At 34.1% G+C, this 25,828-nt stretch overlaps 1 protein-coding gene across 1 annotated transcript in view; it reads left to right on the top strand.

Annotated features, from left to right (window-relative positions):
- PTEN (phosphatase and tensin homolog) overlaps positions 1-24,233 on the top strand; it is an 89,518-nt gene extending 65,285 nt beyond the window's left edge. The window contains exons 5-8 of the mRNA XM_019938427.2: positions 9,992-10,133; positions 15,038-15,204; positions 17,939-18,163; positions 20,753-24,233. Of these exons, the coding sequence (XP_019793986.1) occupies positions 9,992-10,133; positions 15,038-15,204; positions 17,939-18,163; positions 20,753-20,938 (720 nt within the window). The 3' untranslated portion in view covers positions 20,939-24,233. The remainder of the gene's footprint in view (positions 1-9,991; positions 10,134-15,037; positions 15,205-17,938; positions 18,164-20,752) is intronic.
- Positions 24,234-25,828: the final 1,595 nt, after the last annotated feature.

Here is a 25,828-nt window from a genome sequence, read left to right as displayed (position 1 = left end):
CTGAATTTAGAGAGAGAAACTTCTTACCCAGAATCTCTCCTCTCTCTCTCGTCTCTTGTCTCTCTTGTCTCTCTTGTCTCTCTTGTCTTCCTGCTTCTAGAATGGTAGCAGGTAAAGTAAGCATTAATACTTACTTTCTTTGATTAAACTCTCAGGAAAAAATTTTGAGGCTTTGATTTTCTTTTTGGGGGGGGTTTGTTTTCGAAGCAGTTATTAAAGTTCTTATGTATTGTGATCTCTCTATGTGAGTTCATTAGCTTACCTTTAATGAAGACTTCTATCTTCTAGAAATAATAAATATTAACTTTATTCTAAGTGATCCCAAGAAGAGGAAATTTTCTAGTGTCTCTGAGGAATGAATTTATGTTCTAATATATAATCAGATTATTTTTTTCTAGTCTGTTTACTAAATTTCCCCATATGGTAACCTAATGAAATTTTCTCATTTTCTTTTCATTTAAAACAAAGTAAGGAAAAACAAACGAAGTAGATGTAACAGGAAAAGAAATGTATTTATGACTTCTTTCTGGTTTTCCTGACAAACTCATGACAATTTATTGGTTGTTTTTTGTTGTTGTTATTGGGTGGCAGGGGAAGAGCAGTGTTTGAGAGTACACACTTGAATTAGTACATATGCACTCTCTGCTATGCCACGCCAGGATAGCTGGACACTTGAGAACAGCTCTGCAAATATTTATTTGTTACAAAACTTTGTCTTATGTGAAGCCTTCAATTCTGAAGCATTTAAAACTTAAAAGAAATTAGGATACTAAGAATGTTGTTGTCTAAAATTGTATCTAAGGAGATAAGGACACACCTATGAATGGGTACATTTTTACTGTAGGGCTTAAAACCGTTTAAGGCTTCATTTTTATTTTTTAATTTATTCCTTGATTAATTATTGAGATATAATTGACATGAAACAGTGTGTAAGTTTAAGATGTGCAACATATTTATTTGATACATTTATATCGCAATATGATTACCATTGTAGCCTTAACCTCTGTTGTGCCACAGAAGTATCATTTCTTCTAGTGGTGGGAACACATAAGATCTTGTCTTTTGGCAAGTTTTTTATGTTTATAATGTAGTTTTGTTGTCTGTAATCCCTGTACTTTATATTAGATCTCCAGAAGTTATTTATCTACTAGCTGTAAGTATGTACCCTTAAACATCATCTCTCCCATCCCCTCACCACCCCCAGCGTTTGGTAACCATCATTCTGCTGTTTTCCAGTTCAGTTTTTGGTTTTGTTTTGTTTTTTAAGATTCCATATATAAGGGATATTGTACAGTATTTGTCTTTCTCTGTCTGACATATGTCACTTAGCATGACGTCCTCAAGGTCCATTGGTAGTGTCGAAAATGGCAGAATTTCCTTTTTTCTCAAGGCTGAGTAGTATTCCATTGTATGTATATATACATTTTTATCCATTCATCTCTCGATGGACACTTACGTTGTTTCCGTATCTTGGCTATTGTGAACTACAATAAACATGGAAGTGCATACAAACAAACAAACAAACAAAGTAAGCTATAATTATCCTCTTTTTTGGCTTAAAAAAACCTCCAAATATAACATTCTTATTTTTTCCAACACATTAATTCTCCTGGGCTAAACTGTTTCACTAATACATGGTATTTAAGCCTGTTATCCAATCTGTATATTCATAAAATTTTAAGAGTTTTATACCTTGAAGGACCTTAGCAATTATTTCAGACCCATTTTAGTATAAATGATAAAACAGATCTGCAAAGATCATTTTGTCCTAGGTCATTTAATCTCTCTGTGTAACAACTCAAAACCATATCTCCTAACCTCAAATCCAGTATCCTTTCTACGGTTCTTTGTTCTCCTGTCCAAATTATTTTTCTTTATTATTTTGATCCCCAAAGTAGAAATAGAAACTTAAAAAGGAAAAAAAAAAGTGACTGTGTTATAATGTATTATAACTCTTTCAGTTTCAAGTCACAGAAACCCAACTCAAAATAGCTGAAACATAAGGAGACATTTATTGGCTTATATAACCCTAAAACTCTGGCCTGAATCTCGATGCTTAACAGATGTCAGAAATCTCTCTCTCTACTCTCTTTTTTTGTCTTTATATACTTTATTTTTAGGCAGACTCTGCAAGTAATGGCAAGGTAGTAGCTCCAGGTTTACATGCTGTGTACTTTAGCAACTGCGATGGCAAGAGAGCTACAATTTGAGCAAAAATTTCTAGTTTAGGTTCTGGTTTACCTGGATTAGGGCATGTACCCATCCCTGAACGAAACATTCTGACCAGAGGCTTGGGCCATATATCTGAAGCTGAAGAATAGGGCCCCCCGTCCCCCTCCCCCAAACCACAGGGAGAGAGATGGCATCCCAAAGGGGAAAGGATAATAAAAATATCAGTTTTCTGCTTCATATTACTCTCAAGAATTCTATGGTTCATGTACCACTATTTAATACACTACTTATAATTTGTTTCATAGAACTGAAGCACTGTAATACTCTAAGCTTTGGAGATTTTTTGTAGGTGGGAAAAATAAGAGCTCAGAGAGGTTGTGAATCTTTCAGGTTATAGTTGGTATGCGTGCTGTTAGTAAAACCCAGGACGTAGGAGTAAAAAAAATTAGAATCAGACTCATATTTAGGTTCAAATCTTGTTTTTGAACAAGGTGATTATGTGCACCAGGAGTGTTTTCTTATCCTTAAAATAGAGGAGATCTATCTTGTAAAGTGGTGGTAGTTTTAGGGATATATGTAAAATGTCTGGCATGCCGCTTAATATCCAATAACTACTGTTACATGTTGTCATTGTAGGAACTGGCATTCCTAAAAGCCACATTTCTTCCTTTGTTGAATTACTTTCCTGTAATAATCTTGCTGTGATCACTCTGAAACATGGATTTCCAAGCTTCAAGCAAACACTATCATTGTAAAACATCTACATTATTTCTGAGTTTAGAAGTGCCAGTGAAAAGTTTACTGAGGTAGAAAGTTACTTTTTAAACTGAGGAATCTAGATTGTGAATTCATCTTAAAGAAGATGATTTGAAAGTATTGATGTGGAGCAAAATGTGTAAAACTGGATCAGGAATGTCATTTTATTTTAACACAGGGTGCACTCCACAATGAAGACTTAGCAGTTATGGACTTTTTAGTGCTAAACATAACATCATAATATATTAAGCAAAAACTGGAAGAAATTAAGAAAAATTGATAGCAATGCTAGTAGGAATCTTTTTTAATGTACTTTAAGATCAGGAAGGTACAAAATAAGAAGATATATAGATGGCTTGAATAATATAATACAAGTCCATAAAATGTATTTCTTTTTTTTGTCATTCACAAAACAGTTATCAATATTAGTAATTCATTAGGCCAACCATAAAATCTCACCTCCAAGTAGAAATATATAAACCTCATCCCTTGGTTACAATTCAATAGAATGAGAGATTTTGTTAAAAAGTTTAATCAAACTAAATCAACCATTTGGAAATTTAAAGCCACTTACTTAAATAACTTTTGGACAATGAAGAAATAGAAATTTATATTAGATATTATTAAGATAATAACAAATAGATGGATTAATAAAGATGAAAATATAAATTTATGAATTATCAAACAGTAAGCCATTTGAACTAATAAATCCAAACACTGTATAAAAATGCCAATAGGGCTTCCCTGGTGGTGCAGTGGTTGAGAGTCCGCCTGCCAACGCAGGGGACACGGGTTCGTGCCCTGGTCCGGGAAGATCTCACATGCCGCTGAGCGGCTGGGCCCGTGAGCCATGGCCACTGGGCCTGCGCGTCCGGAGCCTGTGCTCCGCAACGGGAGAGGCCACAACAGTGAGAGGCCCGCGTACCACACACACACACACACACAAATGCCAATAAAATCAATACATCTCTTTTTAAGCCAATCAAAGGAAAAAGAAAAGAGAGGGAAAACAAAAAATCAGATGTTGGAAGTTTGAGAAAAGAGATAAAACTACAGTGTGGAAGTGACATTAAAAATTATATTCAGGTATATGCTAATTAATTTGAAAATTTCAATGGAAAATGGACAATAAATGCTTCAAGATGAAATCCAAAATCTGAATAGACCATCCAAGAGTGAAAATGAATAGGAGCCCTCAAGAAGTACCTGATGTGAATTGCATTTCAGATGGCTGCTATCAGACCTTGAAGCATCAAATAATTATGTTATTTAAATTGGTCCAGGTGTTAGAAAGTATGTAAAACTCCCCATATGACTGCTTGCATAGCCCTTCTACCTCAATATGATAAAGATAACATTTTTAAAACCAGAAAGTATAATATGGGAGAAATTAAATGGTTTGGCGAAAAGTTAAGAGTACATGGAAGGGAGTTGTGAGGGATAAGAGTGGAAAAAAGAGGTTAGGCTATATTTTCAGGTTGTTAAAGAATTATAGTGTTTGATAAATTTGTTGTCATTTGGGTAGACACTGGAAAGCCAGTTAACATTTTGAATTATTTGGTAATGTGATTAATCTTATATTTTTGTAAAATTAATCCAAAAGCATAAAAAATGAATTGGGGAATAGATAAATGAAAGGCTGATAATCAGTTGGCTATTGCAAAATTGCAGGAGGCGACTGAATAGAAAGGCCACAGAAAACCAGAACTGGTATTCTGAGAAGCATTTCAAAGTCAAAATCTGGGTTTTGACTGAATCTCTTTGCTATGTACCTGAAACTAACAGAACATTGTAAATCAACTATAGTCCAATATAAAATAAAAATTTTTTTAAAAAAGAGAAAAAAATCTGGATTTCGACATCTGAATAGACGTGAAGGAATCGTGAGTATGAGTATTCTAAACAAGCTTAACCTCTGGTTTGCCTTCCATTTTGCATGGAGTGTGTGTGTGTGTGTGTGTGTCTGCGTGCACAGACACACGTGCATATGTGTTTGTGTGTGTGTGTGTGTGTGTGTGTATATATATATATATATATATATATATATATATATATGACGGGTAGTTGATATGCTGACTGATATACCAATCTCTGCCTCGACTCTGCTGCCTGGACCATTGCCATAGTGCTGGGGTTCCCGCACTTCTCTTTACTATAACCCTGTGTATATCACTGCTGTCTCAGATTGTTTCCTTCACTCAACGATGGTGATGGTATTAGAATAGATTTTCGGCTCAGATGCTGGAGAAGACAGTGAGTTGAGTATAATGACAAATAACAGAGGTTGGTCCGTGCAAGAATGTGAAAGCTTCAGTTCTGGGATATGTTGTGTTTTAAGTGCTTCTGAGATTTCCAGCTAGAAATGTCCAAGTGTAGGAAATTCTGGACTGGGAGTTGGGAACAAAGTCATATTGAGAGACACAGGTTTTGGAGTTAATGTGTAAGACATAATTAAACCAGTGGAGTAGATAGGATTGATATAAAGAGGGAATAGCTGAGATCAATTTTTTGAGATATAACTGCATTTAGGGACAAGAAGAGAAGAGATAACTGGTAAGGATAGGAGAAAACCTTTATTATTTTTAAAAATATTTTATTTATTTTATTTTATTATTTTATTTTATTTATTTTATTTTATTGTTTTTGGCCACACCGCACCACATGTGGGATCTTAGCTCCCTGACCAGGGATTGAACTCTCGCCCCCTGCATTGGAAGTGGGGAGTCTTAACCACTGGATCTCCAGGGAAGTCCCAGGGGAAAACCTTTAGAGAGTGTATCCTATGGAAGGAACAGGGAGTTTTCAAAATGGCAGCTAAAAAATGAGCCACGATGATAATAAGAAAACAGTAGCAAATGACCATTAATGACCATTAAGAACTAATGACCATTAAGAAATCAGCCTCATAATAACAGATTTCCAAGAGTTAAGGAGTAGAGGCTTCTCAAGAGTTTAGATATAGAGAGAAGATGATAGTTTGAAAGAGATACAAGATTTTGGGGAGAGTGTGGGTCTTTGGTCTTAGAATTGTTTGCTTGTTTTGGATAAAGGATAAGCGTTACCTGAGCTTTTTCATTAGGAGGAGACAGGTGGAGAGAATAAAGGCAAAAGCCAGAGAGGATAAAATTAATAGAACACTTGCAAAAATGGAACCAATGTGAACATGAAGAGACACTGTTAGAAAATATCAGGACTAAAAAGATTTCTTTTTTTTAAGATGTTGGGGGTAGGAGTTTATTAATTAATTTATTTTATTTTTGCTGTATTGGGTCTTCGTTTCTGTGCGAGGGCTTTCTCTCGTTGTGGCAAGCGGGGGCCACTCTTCATCGCGGTGCGCGGGCCTCTCACTATGGCGGCCTCTCTTGTTGCGGAGCACAGGCTCCAGACGCGCAGGCTCAGTAGTTGTGGCTCACGGGCCTAGTCGCTCCACGGCATGTGGGATCTTCCCAGACCAGGGCTCGAACCCGTGTCCCCTGCATTAGCAGGCAGACTCTCAACCACTACACCACCAGGGAAGCCCCTAAAAAGATTTTGAGACGAGAGAAAATAATTTTGAGGGTGCTCACATCGGGTGACCTCAGGGTTCCCAGTAAAATGGGAACTTAGTTCTTTGAGGATGATATTTGGGACAGGACAGAAAGAGAGGTTTTAAAATGATGAAATCATTATAGTCAAGTGTTAATAAGTGCATAACAGAAGAAAGAGTTATTGAATGATACAGATTTGGAATAGGTGAGACTGAGTAAAGACAGTGGAAAAGTGGATTGGAAGGAATAGTGGGAGGAACACCAAATATCCTCCTGGTCTGTGAATATAAGGGAATTGAAGAAGCAATGGCTGCCTTTTGAGAAGATGGCCAGGAACATGATGCTAAGTCAATCTGAAGAATGCTAAGTTTAGCTAAAATTAGAATGTTTTGAAAGTTTTACTTCAGGAAAAAAGTTAAGAATATAAGTATTTTTCTTCACGGTTAGAGTAGGAAAAGGAGAATAATTAGTGGTAGAGAATAGAACTATATTTGGGGGATATAGTTATAGATCAGTTTAGATTAAAAATTCTTGATTCAAGAATAGAATTGATTTTTATTAGTCTTAATTTAACTGAAATAATGGAAAATTTGAAAATGTAGTAATTTTTAATCTTCAAGAGCTTTAAAGGTCAGCCCTCTTTTCAGATATGTAGAATTTTTGAAAATCAGTAAAAAGTTCATTTCTCAGATTTTTAAAAAGATATATATTTAAATTTAATCTTAATATTCAAGATGCTGTATGTAAAACATGCACATGAATCATTGTTTTCAGTGTATGCATTCAGGAAATATATTTGAAGTGTTACAAATCACATTGTCAACTTAGTGTGGAAGTTTTACTCATTTTATTTCGAATCCTAGATTATAGTGTATTCTGTACAATACATTGTATTGTTAATTAAATTTTAGTAAGTGTGCATGATGGCTGTAAGAGATGAGAACAGAGTGAGGACAACACATTAAGGGCTATGGTCCATACACATTTGGGCCTTCCAAATTTTTTTTTTTTTTTTTAAGGAAAACAAAACAAGAGTTTATTCATTACCAGATATCAAGATCTAATATAAAACTGTAAAACTGGCTTGGTGGTGCTGAATTCTTTCAGCTTTTGCTTGTCTGTAAAGCTTTTGATTTCTCCCCAACTTTTTAATTTCTGTTAATTTGGACACATTGAATTTGAGGTGCCGGTAAGCTAACAGGTAGGTAAGGATTGCAAAGTTAAGGTACAGAAGACTAATTATGCATAATTTGATAGTAAAATAATAAATTTACAATTATGTTTTTCACCATTTTTCTTTGAATTGTGTCAATAATTTTGATTCATCTTGTATGTACACATTAATTATTAATCTGCTGGTGAGAACTTACAGATTCATAACACTGTTTCTCTACACATTTGCCTTTCTGTTAAGGATTAACTGGGTGTATAAACACTTGCATTATAGATACGCTACCAGTCACTTGCTACTTGAGTAAAATTAAAGTTTCGACAACCTTTTAATTATTTCATGCAAACTTACACCAAGAATGGAGATAAAGAGAAAAAATATCATCTATCATTCCACTAAACCCCAATAAATAACTTGACAGCTTGGTCATCTAGTAGACTTCCATTGATTTAATTTTTAAAATCTTATTTAATTTTAATTTTTAGACTAGATTATAAATACACATGGTTCAAAAAAGATTCCCTCCCACCCACCCATCTTCTGTCTGCTGTTTCCCCCAACCTGCTTTGCAGTTCTGTATTTTATCTTGATACATATGAATAAGTTTTTTGCTGAAATGGCATTAAATAATGTATAAAAAATAATTTTAAGTTTAAACACTTTTTAAACTTTAATGATAATTTTTAGCATTAGTGTTTGTAGCAGCTATTCAAAGCAACACTGTTTTATTGCCATTTCTTTAAAAAAATATGTAGAACTAAAAATCCAGCAATTCCAAAATTATACCTTAAATGTAGGTAGAATTTTTCAAACTGCTGATTCAGATTTCTGTAACATTCTGTTGTTTTAGCATGCTTTTGTCTAATTGCGTTTAGTGTTTAATCCTCATGAGAATCCTGTGAAGATGGTATTGTCTTCATTTTCCTGCAGAAACAAAGTTTGTGTTTTGACTGTCAACATTCAAATCCAAGTCTTCTGATTATATGATTTTTGTACTATAGCCAAAATCTTAGATCATTAGTCCTGATTAGAAATGGCTTTTTTTCTTTTTTTTGCGGTACGTGGGCCTCTCACTGCTGTGGCCACTCCCGTTGCGGAGCACAGGCTCCGGAAGTGCAGGCCCAGCGACCATGGCTCACAGGCCCAGCCACTCCACAGCATGCAGGATCCTCCCGGACCGGGGCACGAACCCGTGTCCCCTGCATCGGCAGGCGGACTCTCAACCACTGCGCCACCAGGAAAGCCCATGAAATGGCTTTTATCCATTATTTGGCATTTTATGTACTTTTAAAATTGTAATAAAATCATGCTGACCTTTAAAAAAAGAACCAAGAATACTGAAACAAATACCTATATACCTGCCATTCAACATGCTTTTCTTTAAATTCACGTAAATGTACTTTCTACTTTTCATTGGGGGAAAGAAAAGTTTTTATGTCCAGAGTTTTTAACACACTGGCATATTTATATGCCAATATAACATCCAAAAGAGAAATATTGCAAATTCTAAGTTAAATGCTTAAATTATTCTGAAGTCATATCATGTAATAGGAAAAGAAACCTTAGATAAGTTCCCTAATACCTCACTTATTCAGCATCATTAGTGAGTGCATTGCTGCACACAGTAGTTTTTTTTTTTTGAGATAAGTCAGGGTCCCCATTTAAACACCACATGAATTGTATATATTTTTAGCACTGTAATACTTAACTTTTCTAAAACATTATGTATTTCCCTGGTTACATGCAAAGAGGTGTATGTAGCTCAGGGACATCTCTAAGTACCTTTGTTGTCAAACTATTGCATACATTTATGTCAACTGCATACTCTTGTTTTTGTTGGGTTCTAAAGCCAGCATCACTTTTTGCTGCTGCTATTTCTGCCTCCTAAAGGCAATATGCCTTTATCTGACTTGCTGATTCTGATATGCTTTTGCCTGGAAAATAGGTATCCAAGTTTTTGAGGAATTCTGTGTTGAATAAGAATCTATACATGCTTGTGGGGAACCCTACGTGTAAAGAGCACAGCTGTAGAGCAGAGGCCTTTGACAGTTATTTTGGATATGCAGTGGCCTTTGCTTATTGGGTACATGGGTCAGAGATTGTTGTGACCATTGAATAGATGGGGGTGTTATGATAATTGTATTTTAAGGGAGAAAAGTTATTCTGATGTTTCCTTTATATTGATGTTGCTTTGATTTACTCTATTACTGAGCTGGATTTAAGTATTGAATCATTTAAGGTCAAATTTCTAATGTATATATGTTCTTCAATGGATACAACCCAGTTACCATAACGATTTAGTGAAATAACTATAATGGAACTTTTCTTTTGAATTTGGCTTTTCTTTTTTTTTTCTGTCCACCAGGGAGTAACTATTCCCAGTCAGAGGCGCTATGTATATTATTATAGCTACCTGTTAAAGAATCATCTGGATTATAGACCAGTGGCATTGTTGTTTCACAAGATGATGTTTGAAACTATTCCAATGTTCAGTGGCGGAACTTGCAGTAAGTGCTCTAAATTCTCATCCTTTGATGTACTGGAACACTTTTCTTAACATAGCTAGAAGTTTATATGAAAGTCTAAAAAGAAATTTACCACACTTAAAATTTATGCAGGTTTGTATATTTCTTAAGTATCCAAACTAATTAATTAGCTCAGTTGTTCAGCACATTGGGCTGTGGAAGCTAAGACCATTGGGTTTTAATGTCTTTGAAGCCAAATTATATTTATGAAAGAAATATTCTGTGCTGCAGCTACCAAATGCAGCCTATATTCTGACTAGATGACTAAAATAACCTGTCCCATCAGCATGAGAGTAGCATTGGGGTTCATCCCTTTACCGGTGTTAGGGCAAGGACCAATTCCTTGATATCTTAGTAAGACTAGATATTAATAGTAATGGTGATAGGGACAAGAAAAAGAAAAAGAAAACGATGATAAGAGATGGCAACAAGCTGAAGTATATTGAATGAATAGGGTAGATTCAGTGTGTGTGGAGTATTAGAGAAAACCTGGATTTAGATCGGAGTTCCAGTGCTAGATTTGTCCTTAATGTGCTATATAACCGAGGGCACATCATCTACCTCTCTTTGTCTTTGCTCATCAACAATATGAAGATATTTTGAAATCTGAAACTTCCTAGAAAAGTACTAAATAAGGATCATGTCATTGATGTCTGTCTCTGATTTATTTCTCTCTTACCCTAACGTCTGTAAGCCTACCTCAGTCACCCTGGTCCCGTTCTGCTTCTCTGCCATTCGCCAGAGTTCTTAGCTAAACTGATAGGAACCTTAATACTTTGACCCAAAGCAGGTAGTCAAGGGAGAACACATGGAAGGAAGTATTGTTCAGCCCTGTAAAAGACCAGACTGTTGCTGCTTTTTTCTGTTACAGAGTTTTTTATATTAGTTTCTACCTTGGAAGTGATCAGTCATGTTTTCATGTTTAAGAACTGTGTTTTATTTATTCAGAATACAATTTTGTAGTTTCTAGGTAAGATACCACTGTATTACTTTTTCTAATACCTCTAATAATATTTCAGTGATATTCTGCAATTTGTTGATGGTTTCAGTTTTTAGCTTAAAGTTTGCTTCTTGACAATATTTATGTAATTAAAATTTTTCTGACCTTAATTTATACCTAGGGAATTAATTTCTTGATGTTGTTTATCTTTGTCAGATAGGTGTGATCACCTTCATTAGATCTTTTCTGTATTCTTAGGGCAAATAACTTTATCAGAGACCACAGATCTATTAACACAGCATATGAAAGGCTTCTAAGAGACCTCACTGATGCTTTTGTCATCTCAGTACAATTTTTAAAACTCCAGAGTACAAGGTACTAGGCTATCAGAGATGATTGGCACAGGAACTTTAGATGTATAGTGGAGAAGGGAAAAGGAAGAAAATAAAAAAGCTCACGCTCTTCCTATAGTATTAGATATCACTGTAAGAGCCAAATGGTAAGGTATAAAATATTAGAGAAATAATAAGGGAGAGAGAACATTCAATTCAGTAATCTTATCTACTATAATTTTTTTTCACATTGGTCTCTCTAGCAAACATCTGTCAGTTCTGCTCTACATTTAAATGGGGTGTGTGTGTGTGTGTGTGTGTGTGTGTGTGTGTGTGTTGCATCTCTCAGTGTATTACATTTAAACTTCTCAACTTACTACTGCAATCTTTTTAATCTTTACCAATTTGCTGGTTCTCTGTTTATGCACTATGATTTAATACTATGTAGTAAAGCTGTAGTATAAGTAATATATAACTAATGGGAGGTTGTATGTATAAATCATAAATGGTATATTTAGAAAAATCAAGTTTGCGGGGATTGTCAAATAGTTTCATGAAGGAAGTCCAGCTCTTTATTGAACATTTGAGAAAGCATACAGTTTAGATTGGCCTTAAAACCAAAGAAAGTATTACAGGCAATAGGAAATAGCTTGAATTGAAGCACAGCAGAAGGAAATGAGCTGGGCAAGAAATATAGAGATGGAGAATAGAATAGGAACGGAATGTGTGGCTAACTGTTGGAGGACTCCAAATGGGCATATCATACTTGATTTGATAAATACTATGGTGTCAGTGGTCATACTAGAGGCTTAATAAGCTGTATTTAGGTATAGTTTTGTAGAAGGTAGTGATTGCAAGAGGGAGAAAAATGGTGGAAAGGAAAGCAGTTATGTGACTTGCTTTAAGCCAGATGTGCTTTGCTTGGGCAATCAAATGAGATGTGATTAGTTTTTCTTTTGCCATTTATATTTAAATATTTTGTCGGAGCTTTTATTCTGGTCAGGTGAATAATTCACAGAAAAGGGAAGACAGAAAAGGGAATAACTGAGACTTGGAGACATGAATGTTGATATTTTGGTTTTAAACATGTTGTAAATCAGGTAAAGGTGAGCTATTTACGTGAAGATATTTAGTGGGTACTTGAAAGTATGGATTTGAACTTAGGTGAGAGATATACCTGATATTTTGAGAAGCATTAGGAAAGAGACATAGCAGTTAAACCTTTCATGTAAATTTGGCGTGGGGCTAGAAGATGGGAAGGTTCAGAGGAAAACAGGTTGAGGGCTGAGACAAATAGGATTTGTAACAGTGTGGGTTCAGGAGGAGGAAGAGGAATCAGTGAAGAAAACAGACCATGTGCAAATAAAGTATCTTCTGCAAAGTTGTCAGGGGTTAACAGCCATTTTCTTATTTGAGTATTGTCTTAATATTTCTAAATAAAGGAAAGGTTACTATCTTCTGTGTATCTGAAAGGGTTGAAAAAGTTAATAAAAGATGACCAGTGTGATTTTTCTCTCATACTATATCAATATGCATATATCCAAGAAAATTTAATTGTAATTTTTGTCTGCTACATATCAGCCTCTTCATTTCTTCTTTTTAGAACACAGTTGATCATATCAGAGATATATATCTCAGAGTTGTGTCTTAGAAGTCAAAAGAACCATACTAATGTTGGACAACTGTTAAGTTTGGTCTTATCTATCTAAAATGTGAAATTCATACTGTAAAGAAAATTATTTTCTTTAGTGATTTGAAGAAATATTTTCTACTTACTTTTATTATAATGTTTTAGCTTAGTGTTGCTTAGATATTTCCTCAAAAAATTAATTTCTAATTAGATTATCAATTGTATATATAATTCTAAAGTTCTTGAAGGTACACATTTTAGATGTAGTTTAATTGAAATCTGGCTTACACAGTTAATTTGCTTTTTAAAGTCCTAAGATCAGGATTATCAGATTCTGAATTAGTGGAGTTTGAATTAATAAGATTGCAAGGCATTTCCCTCCTGGTTGATTTTTATCACAGCTTTGAAATCATACCTTGTTTATTTGCTTCTTCAAACTAGGCTTCCCAGTGAAATTTTCAGTATCAAATAAAGTCTTGTAAAATAGCTCCTTGTACTTTGAATCTTTAGTCAAGGAAGTGAAAATTATTGACAGGTTGTTAGTGTAATGTTTCCCTTTTTTAGAGTTCCTTTTTCTCATGATAAATGTCTCACGAATCCATATTGGAATAATCCCTCATGCTTTTATGAAGCCTACTATTTATTATGTGATTGATGATACCTCTTTAGGTATTATATAGATGAGCCAGCAGGTGTTTATTACACCGGAAAATTTTAGCCTGAATAAGCTTTTTGCCTTGTCCTCAGTTGTTGGTCACATTGATAAAGAATGTGATACTTCTTTTTTTTGTCTTTAAGGATGATGCCTTTGGTGCTGAGAAATTTATGTCTATATATATGTATTTCTCATGCACTTTATGCAAGCTTATGTTTTTATTTCTTGATTATCTTGGTATGTTTTGAAACTTCAAGACCCACTTCTTACCTCCTCAGGTTAATTACTTTTTTTTCTAATGAACTCTTGTTTTTGAACTTGGTGTACTACAAATAAATTATCCTTTGTCAAATTATTTAGGTAACTTAAAGTTTTTAAAGTCCTAGGATCTTAATGTTCATGACTTTAAATTCTGTCATTAATGTCATTAGGTATAAATGTATTTATGTGTAGATTTTTAAAAATAAAAAACATAATCCTTGCCTGTTCACACTTACCTGCCTTTTAGTTGCGTTGCTAATATAAGCATGATACATCTTGAGAGGTCATATTTTACCAGTTATTTTAAAACACACATGGGTCAAAGCCAAAGTACTTGTTAATGAAAATGGAGTGTGTTTTGGAGAAAGGGGGGTTGTGCTGTAATTTGTACTTGATGTCTGTTGCATTTCTTTGCAGACATTTCAAATCTCTTTCCTCCTGTTTCTTGTGGTGGTGGCTTTATATACCTTTAAAAATAAAATATGAGTTATAAGTAAAATTAATTATGGTTTAAATTTTTATAAATATTGAAACTTGTGCTTATGGAATATATTATAACTTTGTTATAGATTATATTCTCTTCTTGTGAATGTGTAATGATTGGTATTTTGTGGTTTTTATTCTGTGGTAGAGACTTTAAAATACTGCAGCAAATACTTGTTTTAAAAGTTACTTTTTATGCAGTTCATTTACTGTAATGTTGAAATTTTGATATTACTGTACAGTGCTAGAAGTCCAGTCTTGGTACTTACTATTTATGAAATAGAATTGACTTTAATACCAGTAATAGAACCTTATGTTGAAGGCTCAAATTAGGGAAAACCTTGTATTGATTTTACTTTGCCCTAGTTTATTTCTGCTGATTTGTTTTATTTATGTATTTATTTATTTATTTAGCTATCCATTTATTATTTTCTATCCACTGATTTGTTTTAGATCAGGGGTTAAAGATGCAGAATTACTACTTTGTGTATATTGCTGATATTAATCATCAAAATAGCTTTTGACAGTTTGACAGTTAAAGGTATTTCCTGTGAAGTGATACTAGTTATGTATTTGACCACGCAGATCCTCAGTTTGTGGTCTGCCAGCTAAAGGTGAAGATATATTCCTCCAATTCAGGACCCACACGACGGGAAGACAAGTTCATGTACTTTGAGTTCCCTCAGCCGTTGCCTGTGTGTGGTGACATCAAAGTAGAGTTCTTCCACAAACAGAACAAGATGCTAAAAAAGGTTTGCACTTTACTTTTATTGGGAAAAATATCCAGAATAGCCATACCTTGAATAGTAACCTCAGATCTTTTGCTTAAAGCATTTAGTTAGGCAGAAGTCATTTCTGTAAGGAGAGACTAAAAGATGTATTTTATGACTGACATCTAATGAATCATGAATTATTTTCTATTAGATCTGCACATGCTTTTCTTACTATGGCATCGGTGAGCCATTATTAATGGTAAATAGTCCTATTAGAAGGAAACGGCCATGTGGCATTATAATTTGAGATGAATTTTCCTTAACTTAGGTTATGCATATAAATTTTATAAAAGTGTTAAAGATTGCATACATATCCCATTCAATCAGTTACAGTCCTTTTAGAAGGGATGATTAATTACTGAGAAGTTAACATGGGACCATGAGTTTGAAAAAAAAATTTGGTCTGTATGTATAAATAAAATCTGTTTTGTGGTCTTGTGTAATGACACAAACCACTTTTCCCCCATTTTGGTTAATGTTTCTTGAGACTGGGTCATTTTATATTTAGCTTCCTCAAATTTACTGAGTATTTTGATTTTTAGTTAGGAGAGAAATAAATATGAAGAGGAAGTAATAAAGAATGAAAAAAGTGTGGTATTATTTAAATATGCAGGTTTAGAAAGTTAGTGAGGTTTGCATCTCACTGAGCTATATTTAGAGAATGCAGGGGCTCATTTTAAAACAAACTGTGTTGGTTTAAAATATTAAGTGTGAGCATTTAAGGTGAACCTAAGGTGCAAAATTTTTAGGTAGTAATGAACAAAAACATTAGCTGTGTATATTGTTACTGCCTCCTTAAACATACCAGATAGTGTATTGCTAATCTTTAGACAGTCTCTGTAATAGGATTGATTTCATTTTCCTGAATTTTAGCTTTTTTTTTTTTTGAGAGAAAATAAGAGGAAGCTTCATTTACTACAAAAGTTTTAACCTCTATTTTGACTTGTCAAAAGAAGTATAATTTCCTTTATCCAGAATCCAGGTAGCTGGAAAATCACAAAATGTAAAACTGATTTTTTTTCACCAGAAACCCATTTCCTACATGTTCTGTATAAATAAAAGTTAAGTATATCTCAGTAACTTTGAAAATATATTTTTCAATAATCCAAGAAGTGTTAACAAATGTTTTAAAATTAAGGTAAGTAAGTTTTTTCCTTCTATTCACTGTAAGACTGGTACACACAAGATTTTATGTTTTGCTTTTAAAAATAGGCACCTGTATCACTTTCCCTCTATGTTTAGGAGTGTACTCATTCGTATTCTTCTAGTTCTTATCACCTGTACATTATATTAACACATGTAAAATTGAAGATTAAGTTAAATATTTATAATAATTTGTGTATCTTGAATTACTTTACATTTATTTCCATTTTATGTGGTTTTCCTTGCCTGTTACAAATGTTTGTTCTGATTTAAACAAGAACAGTTTTACTATAATCAGTACATTAGCAGAATCTACATTTTTTGAAATTTAAATTCTACTAGCTTATTTTCTTCTGACTCTAAGTAAAATATGTGTCTGGTTATTACTAACTCAGTAACTTTGCTAAAATGATTGAAATTAACAATATTTTCAAAGGCTACCACATATAAAATTGCTATGCTAGGTACTGTTAAAAGATACAAAGACATTTAAGACATAAGTTACTTAAGGGTCTTACCATCTTCCTGGGAAAATAAACTTGAAGACAAATTAAAATAAAAGATTTAAATGGCAGTTTAAGGCACCAGATAAGGTGTCATGGGGTTGTACATCATTAATTGTCAAATAATGCATACAGGCCAGTTCCACTAATTAAGAGAACATTTTCTATGTTGGTCAAGAAAGGTTTGAGGGGCTTCCCTGGTGGCGCAGTGGTTGAGAGTCTGTCTGCCAATGCAGGGGACATGGGTTCGTGCCCCAGTCCGGGAAGATCCCACATGCCGCGGAGCGGCTGGGCCCGTGAGCCATGGCCGCTGAGTCTGCACCTCCGGAGCCTGTGCTCCGCAACGGGAGAGGCCACAACAGTGAGAGGCCTGCATACCACAAAAAAAAAAAAAAAAAAGAAAGAAAGGTTTGAAGTAATAGTCAAGAAAGGTTTGAAGTAATGTTGGTGGTTTTTGATTTACAAGACCTCATTATTAGTAAATAAGTGATTTTTTAAAAAATAGGCATTTTATAACAACAAAAAGTTGAAGTTCTTACCCCCCCCATATTGTATTATGAAAAATTTCAGACATACATTGTCATGCAAGAAACTGGAGCCACTTAATATTTGTATTGCTGTAGAAGTAAAAATGTATCTGCCTTGCTTCCTTGGGAAGTTGTAGTGACAGTTTAAGAACTTTTGATAAAGTAAATTTTGTAATAGCTTGTTGAAACAAAATTAAATCCATTTCTGGGTTTTTTAATATATACATATAAACTCAACACTTTTAAAAGCTAGTGTTAGACTAGAAAAGGAAATATTTTACTTAAAGTATTAAAGTAAGTTTATTTTAGAGCTTGTGGAATTATATTTTTGGTCTAGATTTGAATTAAAGGAAAAATCCTATGTGAATTAGATGCAACAGATAACCCACAGATTGCCCAGTATTAGTCTTTGTGTTTACCTTTATTCAGAATATTATTGACACATGGCATAATTTGTTCACTTCTTAGGGCAAATGTTGAATATAAGTAACATTGTCTTTTTTTAAAAAAATTTATGTCTGTTTTCTTTTTTTTTCTTAGGACAAAATGTTTCACTTTTGGGTAAATACATTCTTCATACCAGGACCAGAGGAAACCTCAGAAAAAGTAGAAAATGGAAGTCTATGTGATCAAGAAATTGATAGTATTTGCAGTATAGAGCGTGCAGATAATGACAAGGAATATCTAGTACTCACTTTAACAAAAAATGATCTCGACAAAGCAAATAAAGACAAGGCCAACCGATACTTTTCTCCAAATTTTAAGGTCAGTTAAAAACATTTTGAGGAGTTGGTGAGTGGTTCTGTGTGTGTGTTTGTTTTATTCTAGGTGTGTAGCTGGTGAAAGACTTGCTTGGCTAATTTTTAAATTACGTATATTCATAAGCATTGTTTATTTGGCAGTAAGTCAATGAAATCCAATGCACAGAGAGTCAAAAGGCTACAGTTTCCTTACCCTATTCTTTGTTAGTTGGTGAAATCTGGGGCATAGGTTAGGGAGGGGATTTAAGTAAGTTGGATATGAAGTAGGAATAGGTGAAAAAAGAAGTGAAAGAGAACTCAGCCCTTTGGGAATGACTCCTATGGAATGTTCTCACTGCTTTTACTCTTGTCCCCTCCAGTTTATTCTCAACTCCTTAGAGTGATCTTAAAAATGACTTGATTGCGTCACTCCTGTTTATACTTTTTAAAGACCTTGTGCTTTTTTGATGTGACCTGCAGGAACCTGCATAATTTAGCACAGGACTACCTTCTGCATCTACTCTAGCCACATTCTCTCCCTGCGATTCACTCTCAGACCTGGTCTCTTTTCAGTTCTTCAAAATGCTATACTCTTCTGCCTCAGGTCTTTACAATTCTTTTCCTTCTCCCCGAACCTCTCCACCCTTGGCCTTTCCCTGCCTTTCACGTGGCTGTCCCTCACATTCTAACCTTAGCTTCAATCTCATGTGCTCTGTAAGGCCTCTGATCATCCTCCCCTCTCCTTCTCTTTGTAAAACTCTGCTTCCTCTAATTATGGAATTATTTGGTTCATTTTACTTTTATCTAAATGTGATATGTATGTGTATATTTCTATTTATATTTGTAGAGGAGAATTCTCCAGGTTAAAAAGCTGACTTGTAAACATTCCCAAATGGTGGTTTGCCATTTTTTTCTTCCCCTTTCCTGTTGCCTATTCTACTTCATTTTTCTCTCTTCCTTTCACCATACCCTCCTCCTTTCTCTTTTTAAATTCTCTCTTCATTCCATTTTTATACCATGTAGCAAACCTAATCATAGCTTATAAGAATATTGCTGCTAGTAATAATAAAAATAAAAGGGGGGCTACCTGTTTTAAGTGAAAATATATCTAATAATAAGTGCCTTTAGATCTTATATTTAAAGTGTTCAGTAGTGTCTTCTAGAATTCGTAGGTTTCCATTTACTTTCTTTTCTCTGTCTATATTTTACTCAATTATTAGCTTTTAAAATGTGACTTCCTCTAACTTTATTATTTTCTGTTTTAATATTGCAAGAGGTTTTATATTTGTAATTACAAATAAAAACTATTTCAGTTATAAGTAAACATATGAGTGAGCTATACAAATATCTGGGAAAAGAGGGAAAAGCTGGTGCAGAAGCCCTGAGACAGGAGTGAGCTTGGTTTATTTGAGGAGTAATAGATAAGAAATTGTTTTGACTAACGCACATCAGTCCAAGTGTGAAGACGTTGAATGTTTTCTGCACGGGAAAGATGTAATCTGAATTTTGTCTTTAAAAGTTTACTCTGTCCCCTCCTTTAAAATATAGACTCGAGAGGGGCAAGAATGAAAGCTGGGAGGCTAGTTGAAGGTAGAACTAAAAGGATTTACTGATGGATTGGGTATTGGTTGTAAGAGAAGGAGAAAAATTGATAATGATTCTTGGATCATGGGGGAGGGGCTGTAGATATAGTAGAATGATCAAAGGATTTGAAGTCAGATCTAATTTAATTCCCACATCCACTACCTACTAGATATGCGGCCTTTAGCGAGTTCCCTAACCTTTCTGAGCTATAGCTTTCTCTCTTTTAAAATAGATACCTACCGTTTAGAGTTGTTTTGTTTTGTTTGGTTTTTTTGCGGTACGCGGGCCTCTCACTGCTGTGGCCTCTCCCGTTGCGGAGCACAGGCTCCGGACGCGCAGGCTCAGCGGCCATGGCTCACGGGCCCAGCCGCTCTGTGGCATGTGGGATCTTCCCGGACCGGGGCACGAACCCGTGTCCCCTGCATCAGCAGGCGGACTCCCAACCACTGCGCCAACAGGGAAGCCTTAGAGTTGTTTTGACAGTTATTTCAGCTCTGCCTATAAGGCTGTTGGTTCACTGTTAAGAGCACTGTAGGATATTAACTTTCTTATTACTCCCTTTCGGTGAAGTTTTTAGGGCGAATGGAATCCTAAACATCATTGTTAATTAGTATTTTACATAGTGTAGTATCTGTATTTTTTAGTATTGTTTGTATCAGAAAATACATTGAATTTCAGTAAGTAGTTAAGTGAAACATTCTTTTGGAACTCTTTGTGAGTTGAATTTTGTGATTGAAAATAGATTATGTGGACTATTGAACTCAATACATTTCTTTTGCAGAATTATTTAGTTAATGCTTATAACATGCCTATTAAAAAATATAGTATATTAACATCCCAGTTTCTTTTCATTATATACCAAGAAAGAAAGTGTAGGAAATCTTAAGAAGAGGGTCATTTAAAAGGCCCTTTAAAGATCATATGTGTCATAGTACTTAAAAATGAATCTGTCAAAAATATGTATCTTTAAGTAATTTAAGATTAGTCAGATTTATGGATTTTCCATTTATACTTTCTCTTCTTTCTCTAGGTGAAGCTGTACTTCACAAAAACAGTAGAGGAGCCATCAAATCCAGAGGCTAGCAGTTCAACTTCTGTAACACCAGATGTTAGTGACAATGAACCTGATCATTATAGATATTCTGACACCACTGACTCTGATCCAGAGAATGAACCTTTTGATGAAGATCAGCATACACAAATTACAAAAGTCTGATTTTTTTTTTTATCAAGAGGGATAAAACACCATGAAAACAAACTTGAATAAACTGAAAATGGACCTTTTTTTTTAATGGCAATAGGACATTGTGTCAGATTACCAGTTATAGGAACAATTCTCTTTTCCTGACCAATCTTGTTTTACCCTATACATCCACAGGGTTTTGACACTTGTTGTCCAGTTGAAAAAAGGTTGTGTAGCTGTGTCATGTATATACCTTTTTGTGTCAAAAGGACATTTAAAATTCAATTAGGATAAATAAAGATGGCACTTTCCCATTTTATTCCAGTTTTATAAAAAGTGGAGACAGACTGATGTGTATACGTAGGAATTTCTCATTTTGTGTTCTGTCACCAACTGAAGTGGCTAAAGAGCTTTGTGATATACAGGTTCACATCCTACCCCTTTGCACTTGTGGCAACAGATAAGTTTGCAGTTGGCTAAGAGGAGTTTCTAAAGGGTTTTGCTACATTCTAATGCATGTATTCGGGTTAGGGGAATGGAGGGAATGCTCAGAAAGGAATATGTTTTACGCTGGACTCTGGACCATATACCATCTCCAGCTATTTACACGCACCTTTCTTTAGCATGCTACAGTTGTTAATCTGGACATTTGAGGAATTGGCCGCTGTCACTGCTTGTTATTTGTGCATTTTATTTTTTTTAAGCATATTGGTGCTAGAAAAGGCAGCTAGAGGGAGTGAATCTGTATAGGGGTACAGGAATGAACCTTCCACAACATCTTAAGAATCCACAAATGAAGAGATATAAAAATAATGTGGTCATAGATAAGAAACACAGCAACAATGACTTAACCATATAAATGTGGAGGCTATCGACAAAGAATGGGCTTGAAACATTATAAAAATTGACAATGATTTATTAAATATGTTTTCTCAATTGTAATGACTGCTCCATCTCCTGTGTAATCAAGGCCAGTGCTAAAAGTCAGATGCTATTATTACCTACATCAGTCAACAACTTACATTTATTTTATTAGTTTTCAATCGTATACCTGCTGTGGATGCTTCATGTGCTGCCTAAAAGCTTCTTTTTTCTCATTAAATATAAAATGTTTTGTAATGCTGCACAGGAAATTTCAATTTGAGATTCTACAGTAAGCGGTTTTTTTTCCTTTAAAGATTTATGATGCACTTACTCAATCCAATAGATGTCAGCCGTTCCACCCTTTTGACCTTACACATTCATTACAATGAGTTTTGCAGTTTTGCACATTTTTTAAATGTCATTAACTGTTAGGGAATTTTACTTGAATACTGAATACATATAATGTTTATATTTAAAAGGACGTTATTTGTGTTAAAAAGGAAATTAGAGTTGCAGTAAATTTTCAACACTGCACAAATAATGTCATTTACTTTTTCAGTAGAAATTGTCCCACATAATGCTTTTATCAATTTGCTATTGAAAGAATAGATTTTTTTAAATGTGCAGTGTTGAATCATTTCTTCATAGTGCTAGAGTTAGGACAAGGGCTTCAATTTCACTTCTTAAATATCATATATTTGATATGCCCAGACTGCATACGATTTTAAGCAGAGTACAACTACTATTGTAAAGTTAATGTGAAGATATGACTAAAAAGAATTTTTTCCCCCAGAAATTTGGTATCTTTCAAATGATACCTTGACCTTGAAACATTTGACCATCCAGCCAATTTATTTCTTAATGGTGTAAAATCTCATTTTCAATAACTTATTGGTGCTGAAATTGTTCACTAGCTGTGGTCTGACCTAGTTAATTTACAAATACAAATTGCATAGGACCTACTAGAGCAGCATTTATAGAGTTTGATGGTAAATAGATTAGGCAGAACTTCATCTAAAATATTCTTAGTAAATAATCTTGACATGTTTTCCATACCTCATCAGTTTCATTCAACAAATAAAATTTTAAAATTTTTAACAAAGCTGTTAGGATTTACACATTTATATTTAAACATTGATATATAGAGAATTGATTGACTGCTCATAAGTTAAATTGGTAAAGTTAGAGACACCTATTCCTAAGATCTCATCATTGAAATTTATATGTCACCTTGTCTTTCATAAAAGCTGAAAACTGTTGACTAAAATGAAAATCAACTATTCATGTTTTGAAGATGGTTATTAATACTGTTCTTTGTTACAGTTTTGGGCACAGTATATTAAAGCGTAACTTGTATGGTTCCAATATGTAACATGGAGGGCCAGGTCATAAATAATGACATTATAATGGGCTTTGCACTGTTATTATTTTTCCTTTGGAATGTGAAGGTCTGAATGAGGGTTTTGATTTTGAATGTTTCAGTGTTTTTGAGAAGCCTTGCTTACATTTTATGGTGTAGTCATTGGAAATGGAAAAATGGCATTATATATATTATATATATATAAATATATATTATACATACTACTCTCCTTTATTTCAGTTACCACGCCCATAGAATTTGACAAGAATTGCTATGACTGAAAGGTTTTTGAGTCCTAATTAAAACTTTATTTATGACAGTATTCATGATTAGCCTGAAATGCATTCTGTAGGTAATCTCTTTGAGTTTCTGGAATGTTTTCTTAGACTTTTTGGATGTGCAGCCGCTTACATGTCTGAAGTTACTTGAAGGCATCACTTTTAAGAAAGCTTACAATTGGGCCCTGTACCATCCCAAGTCCTCTGTAGCTCCTCTTGAACATTTTTTGCCATAATTATTAAAGGGTAGTTGAATAAATAGCATCACCATTCTTTGCTGTGGCACAGGTTATAAACTTAAGTGGAGTTTACTGGCAGCATCAAATGTTTCAGCTTTAAAAAATAAAAGTAGGGTACAAGTTACTGTTTAGTTCTAGAAAATTTGTGCAATATGTTCATAACGATGGCTGTGGTTGCCACAAAGTGCCTCGTTTACCTTTAAATACTGTTAATGTGTTATGCATGCAGATGGAAGGGGTGGAACTGTGCACTAAAGTGGGGGCTTTAACTGCAGTGTTTGGCAGAGTTGCCTTCTACCCTGCCAGTTCAAAAGTTCAATCTGTTTTCATATAGAATATATATACTAAAAAATTTCAGTCTGTTAAACAGCCTTACTCTGATTCAGCCTCTTCAGATACTCTTGTGCTGTGCAGCAGTGGCTCTGTGTGTAAATGCTATGCACTGAGGATACACAAAAAATTACGATGTGTACAGGATAATGCCTCATACCAATCAGATGTCCATTTGTTATTGTGTTTGTTAACAACCCTTTATCTCTTAGTGTTATAAACTCCACTTAAAACTGATTAAAGTCTCATTCTTGTCATTGTGTGGGTGTTTTATTAAATGAGAATATTTAATATTTATAATTTAAATTGATTAGATTTATTGCCATTTTAAATGATGGGCAGCCAAATGTGATTAATAAGTTTTTGTAAGGTTTGTTGGGTTTTTTTTTCCCTGCTGTCCTTCAAAGCCTACAGTTATATAAAAACATGGGCTCTTGTCAGTTTGGGAGTAGAGTATCAAGTCTACTCATGTTTGAGAGAGGCATTTAGCTTTTTTAGTGTCTTAGTCAACACTTAATATCCTGTTTCAAGCACATTAAATAATATGCTAATCCTAAAAAGTTCACGAGTCTTGAAAAATTGTGCATATATATTTTTTTTACTAAGATGTCTGAAGATAATTCCCCAGAATGGATTTGATATCTCAGATTTCAATTTTGTGGCTTTTCCATTCTTTATGATTCTGTAGTATGCCATCAACATATGGGGAGCTTCATCTACTCATTGTGACTTGTGCCATTTAAAAATTGATATTCCAGAATAGTCTAAAGGACTTTGTGTACTTGAACTTAATCTTGTTATTTCTAATATTCTTAAAAGCTAAGTAAGGCACTAAGTAAGACTAAGTAAGGCACATTCTTTCAACAAAGCATAGTAAGGTAATAAGTGAAAGTGTAGCTTGTACAAATGTTTTGAAAATAAAGCAGATCATTTATGTAACAATAGAATCTAATGTTATTTCAGGTTTACATTTTCTCCATGTGACTTTTTTTAAAGTAAATGTGAATATATAATGTAAAGAGGTATGAAAAGTATGTGTGTGTACACACATTTTTTCTTTTTAGGTATCGTAAGTATGGTTGAAAACTATACTGGAGTCTAAAATTATTCTGATTTATAAGATGATCTTGGTGATGTCTGAAAAATAGGAATTTACTGACAATTTTGTTTTTATTGCGTGTTCTCACAACTCTTAATTTGGGCTAGCTTGGTTAAGTGAATGCCATCACCATTTCCATTGAGAATATAAAAATCACCAGTGTTTAACATGCAGGCTTCCAAAGGCTTACAAAAAATCAAGACCCTTAAATCTAGTCAATTTGCTGCTAATGTGAAACTTTCTTGTTCTTTTATTCTTGCCAGATAATTATCCGCAGATCTAAAACTTAGTCTTAAATGGCTTAAGTGTAAGTTTTGATTAGCAGTGCTGTTACTAGTGCAGAGAGAAATGTTTGTGAATGGAAAAAATAATATAAATATTCAGTCTAAACTGGTATAAGTACCTAAAAAACTAGCAAAAAAGATAATAGAGGAAAACATTTTAAAACTTTTAAAGATGACTTGTTAGAGACCGATTTTCCTATAGAATTATGTATCTATAGGAAGCCTAATGATTATCAGTTGTTTTTAATTTTAGAGCAAATCTATTCCTTTATGATCATGATCTTGGTATTTTTCCATTTTTTAAGAGATCTTCCTTCTTCAAGTATTGGGTTGGCCCAAAAGTTTGTTCGGGTATTTAACATCTTACCCAAAAACCCGAACGAACTTTTTGGCCGACACAATATATCAGACTGTATGTAGCCATTCTGACAAATTCACATGTGTTGGTAGCTTTAAAAGTTTGTTATGT

This window comes from Tursiops truncatus, chromosome 16, assembly GCF_011762595.2.
Source record: "Tursiops truncatus isolate mTurTru1 chromosome 16, mTurTru1.mat.Y, whole genome shotgun sequence".
NCBI lineage: Eukaryota > Metazoa > Chordata > Mammalia > Artiodactyla > Delphinidae > Tursiops > Tursiops truncatus.
Note: the sequence above shows the minus strand (reverse complement) of the source record. Positions and strands in the feature narration are given on the sequence as shown.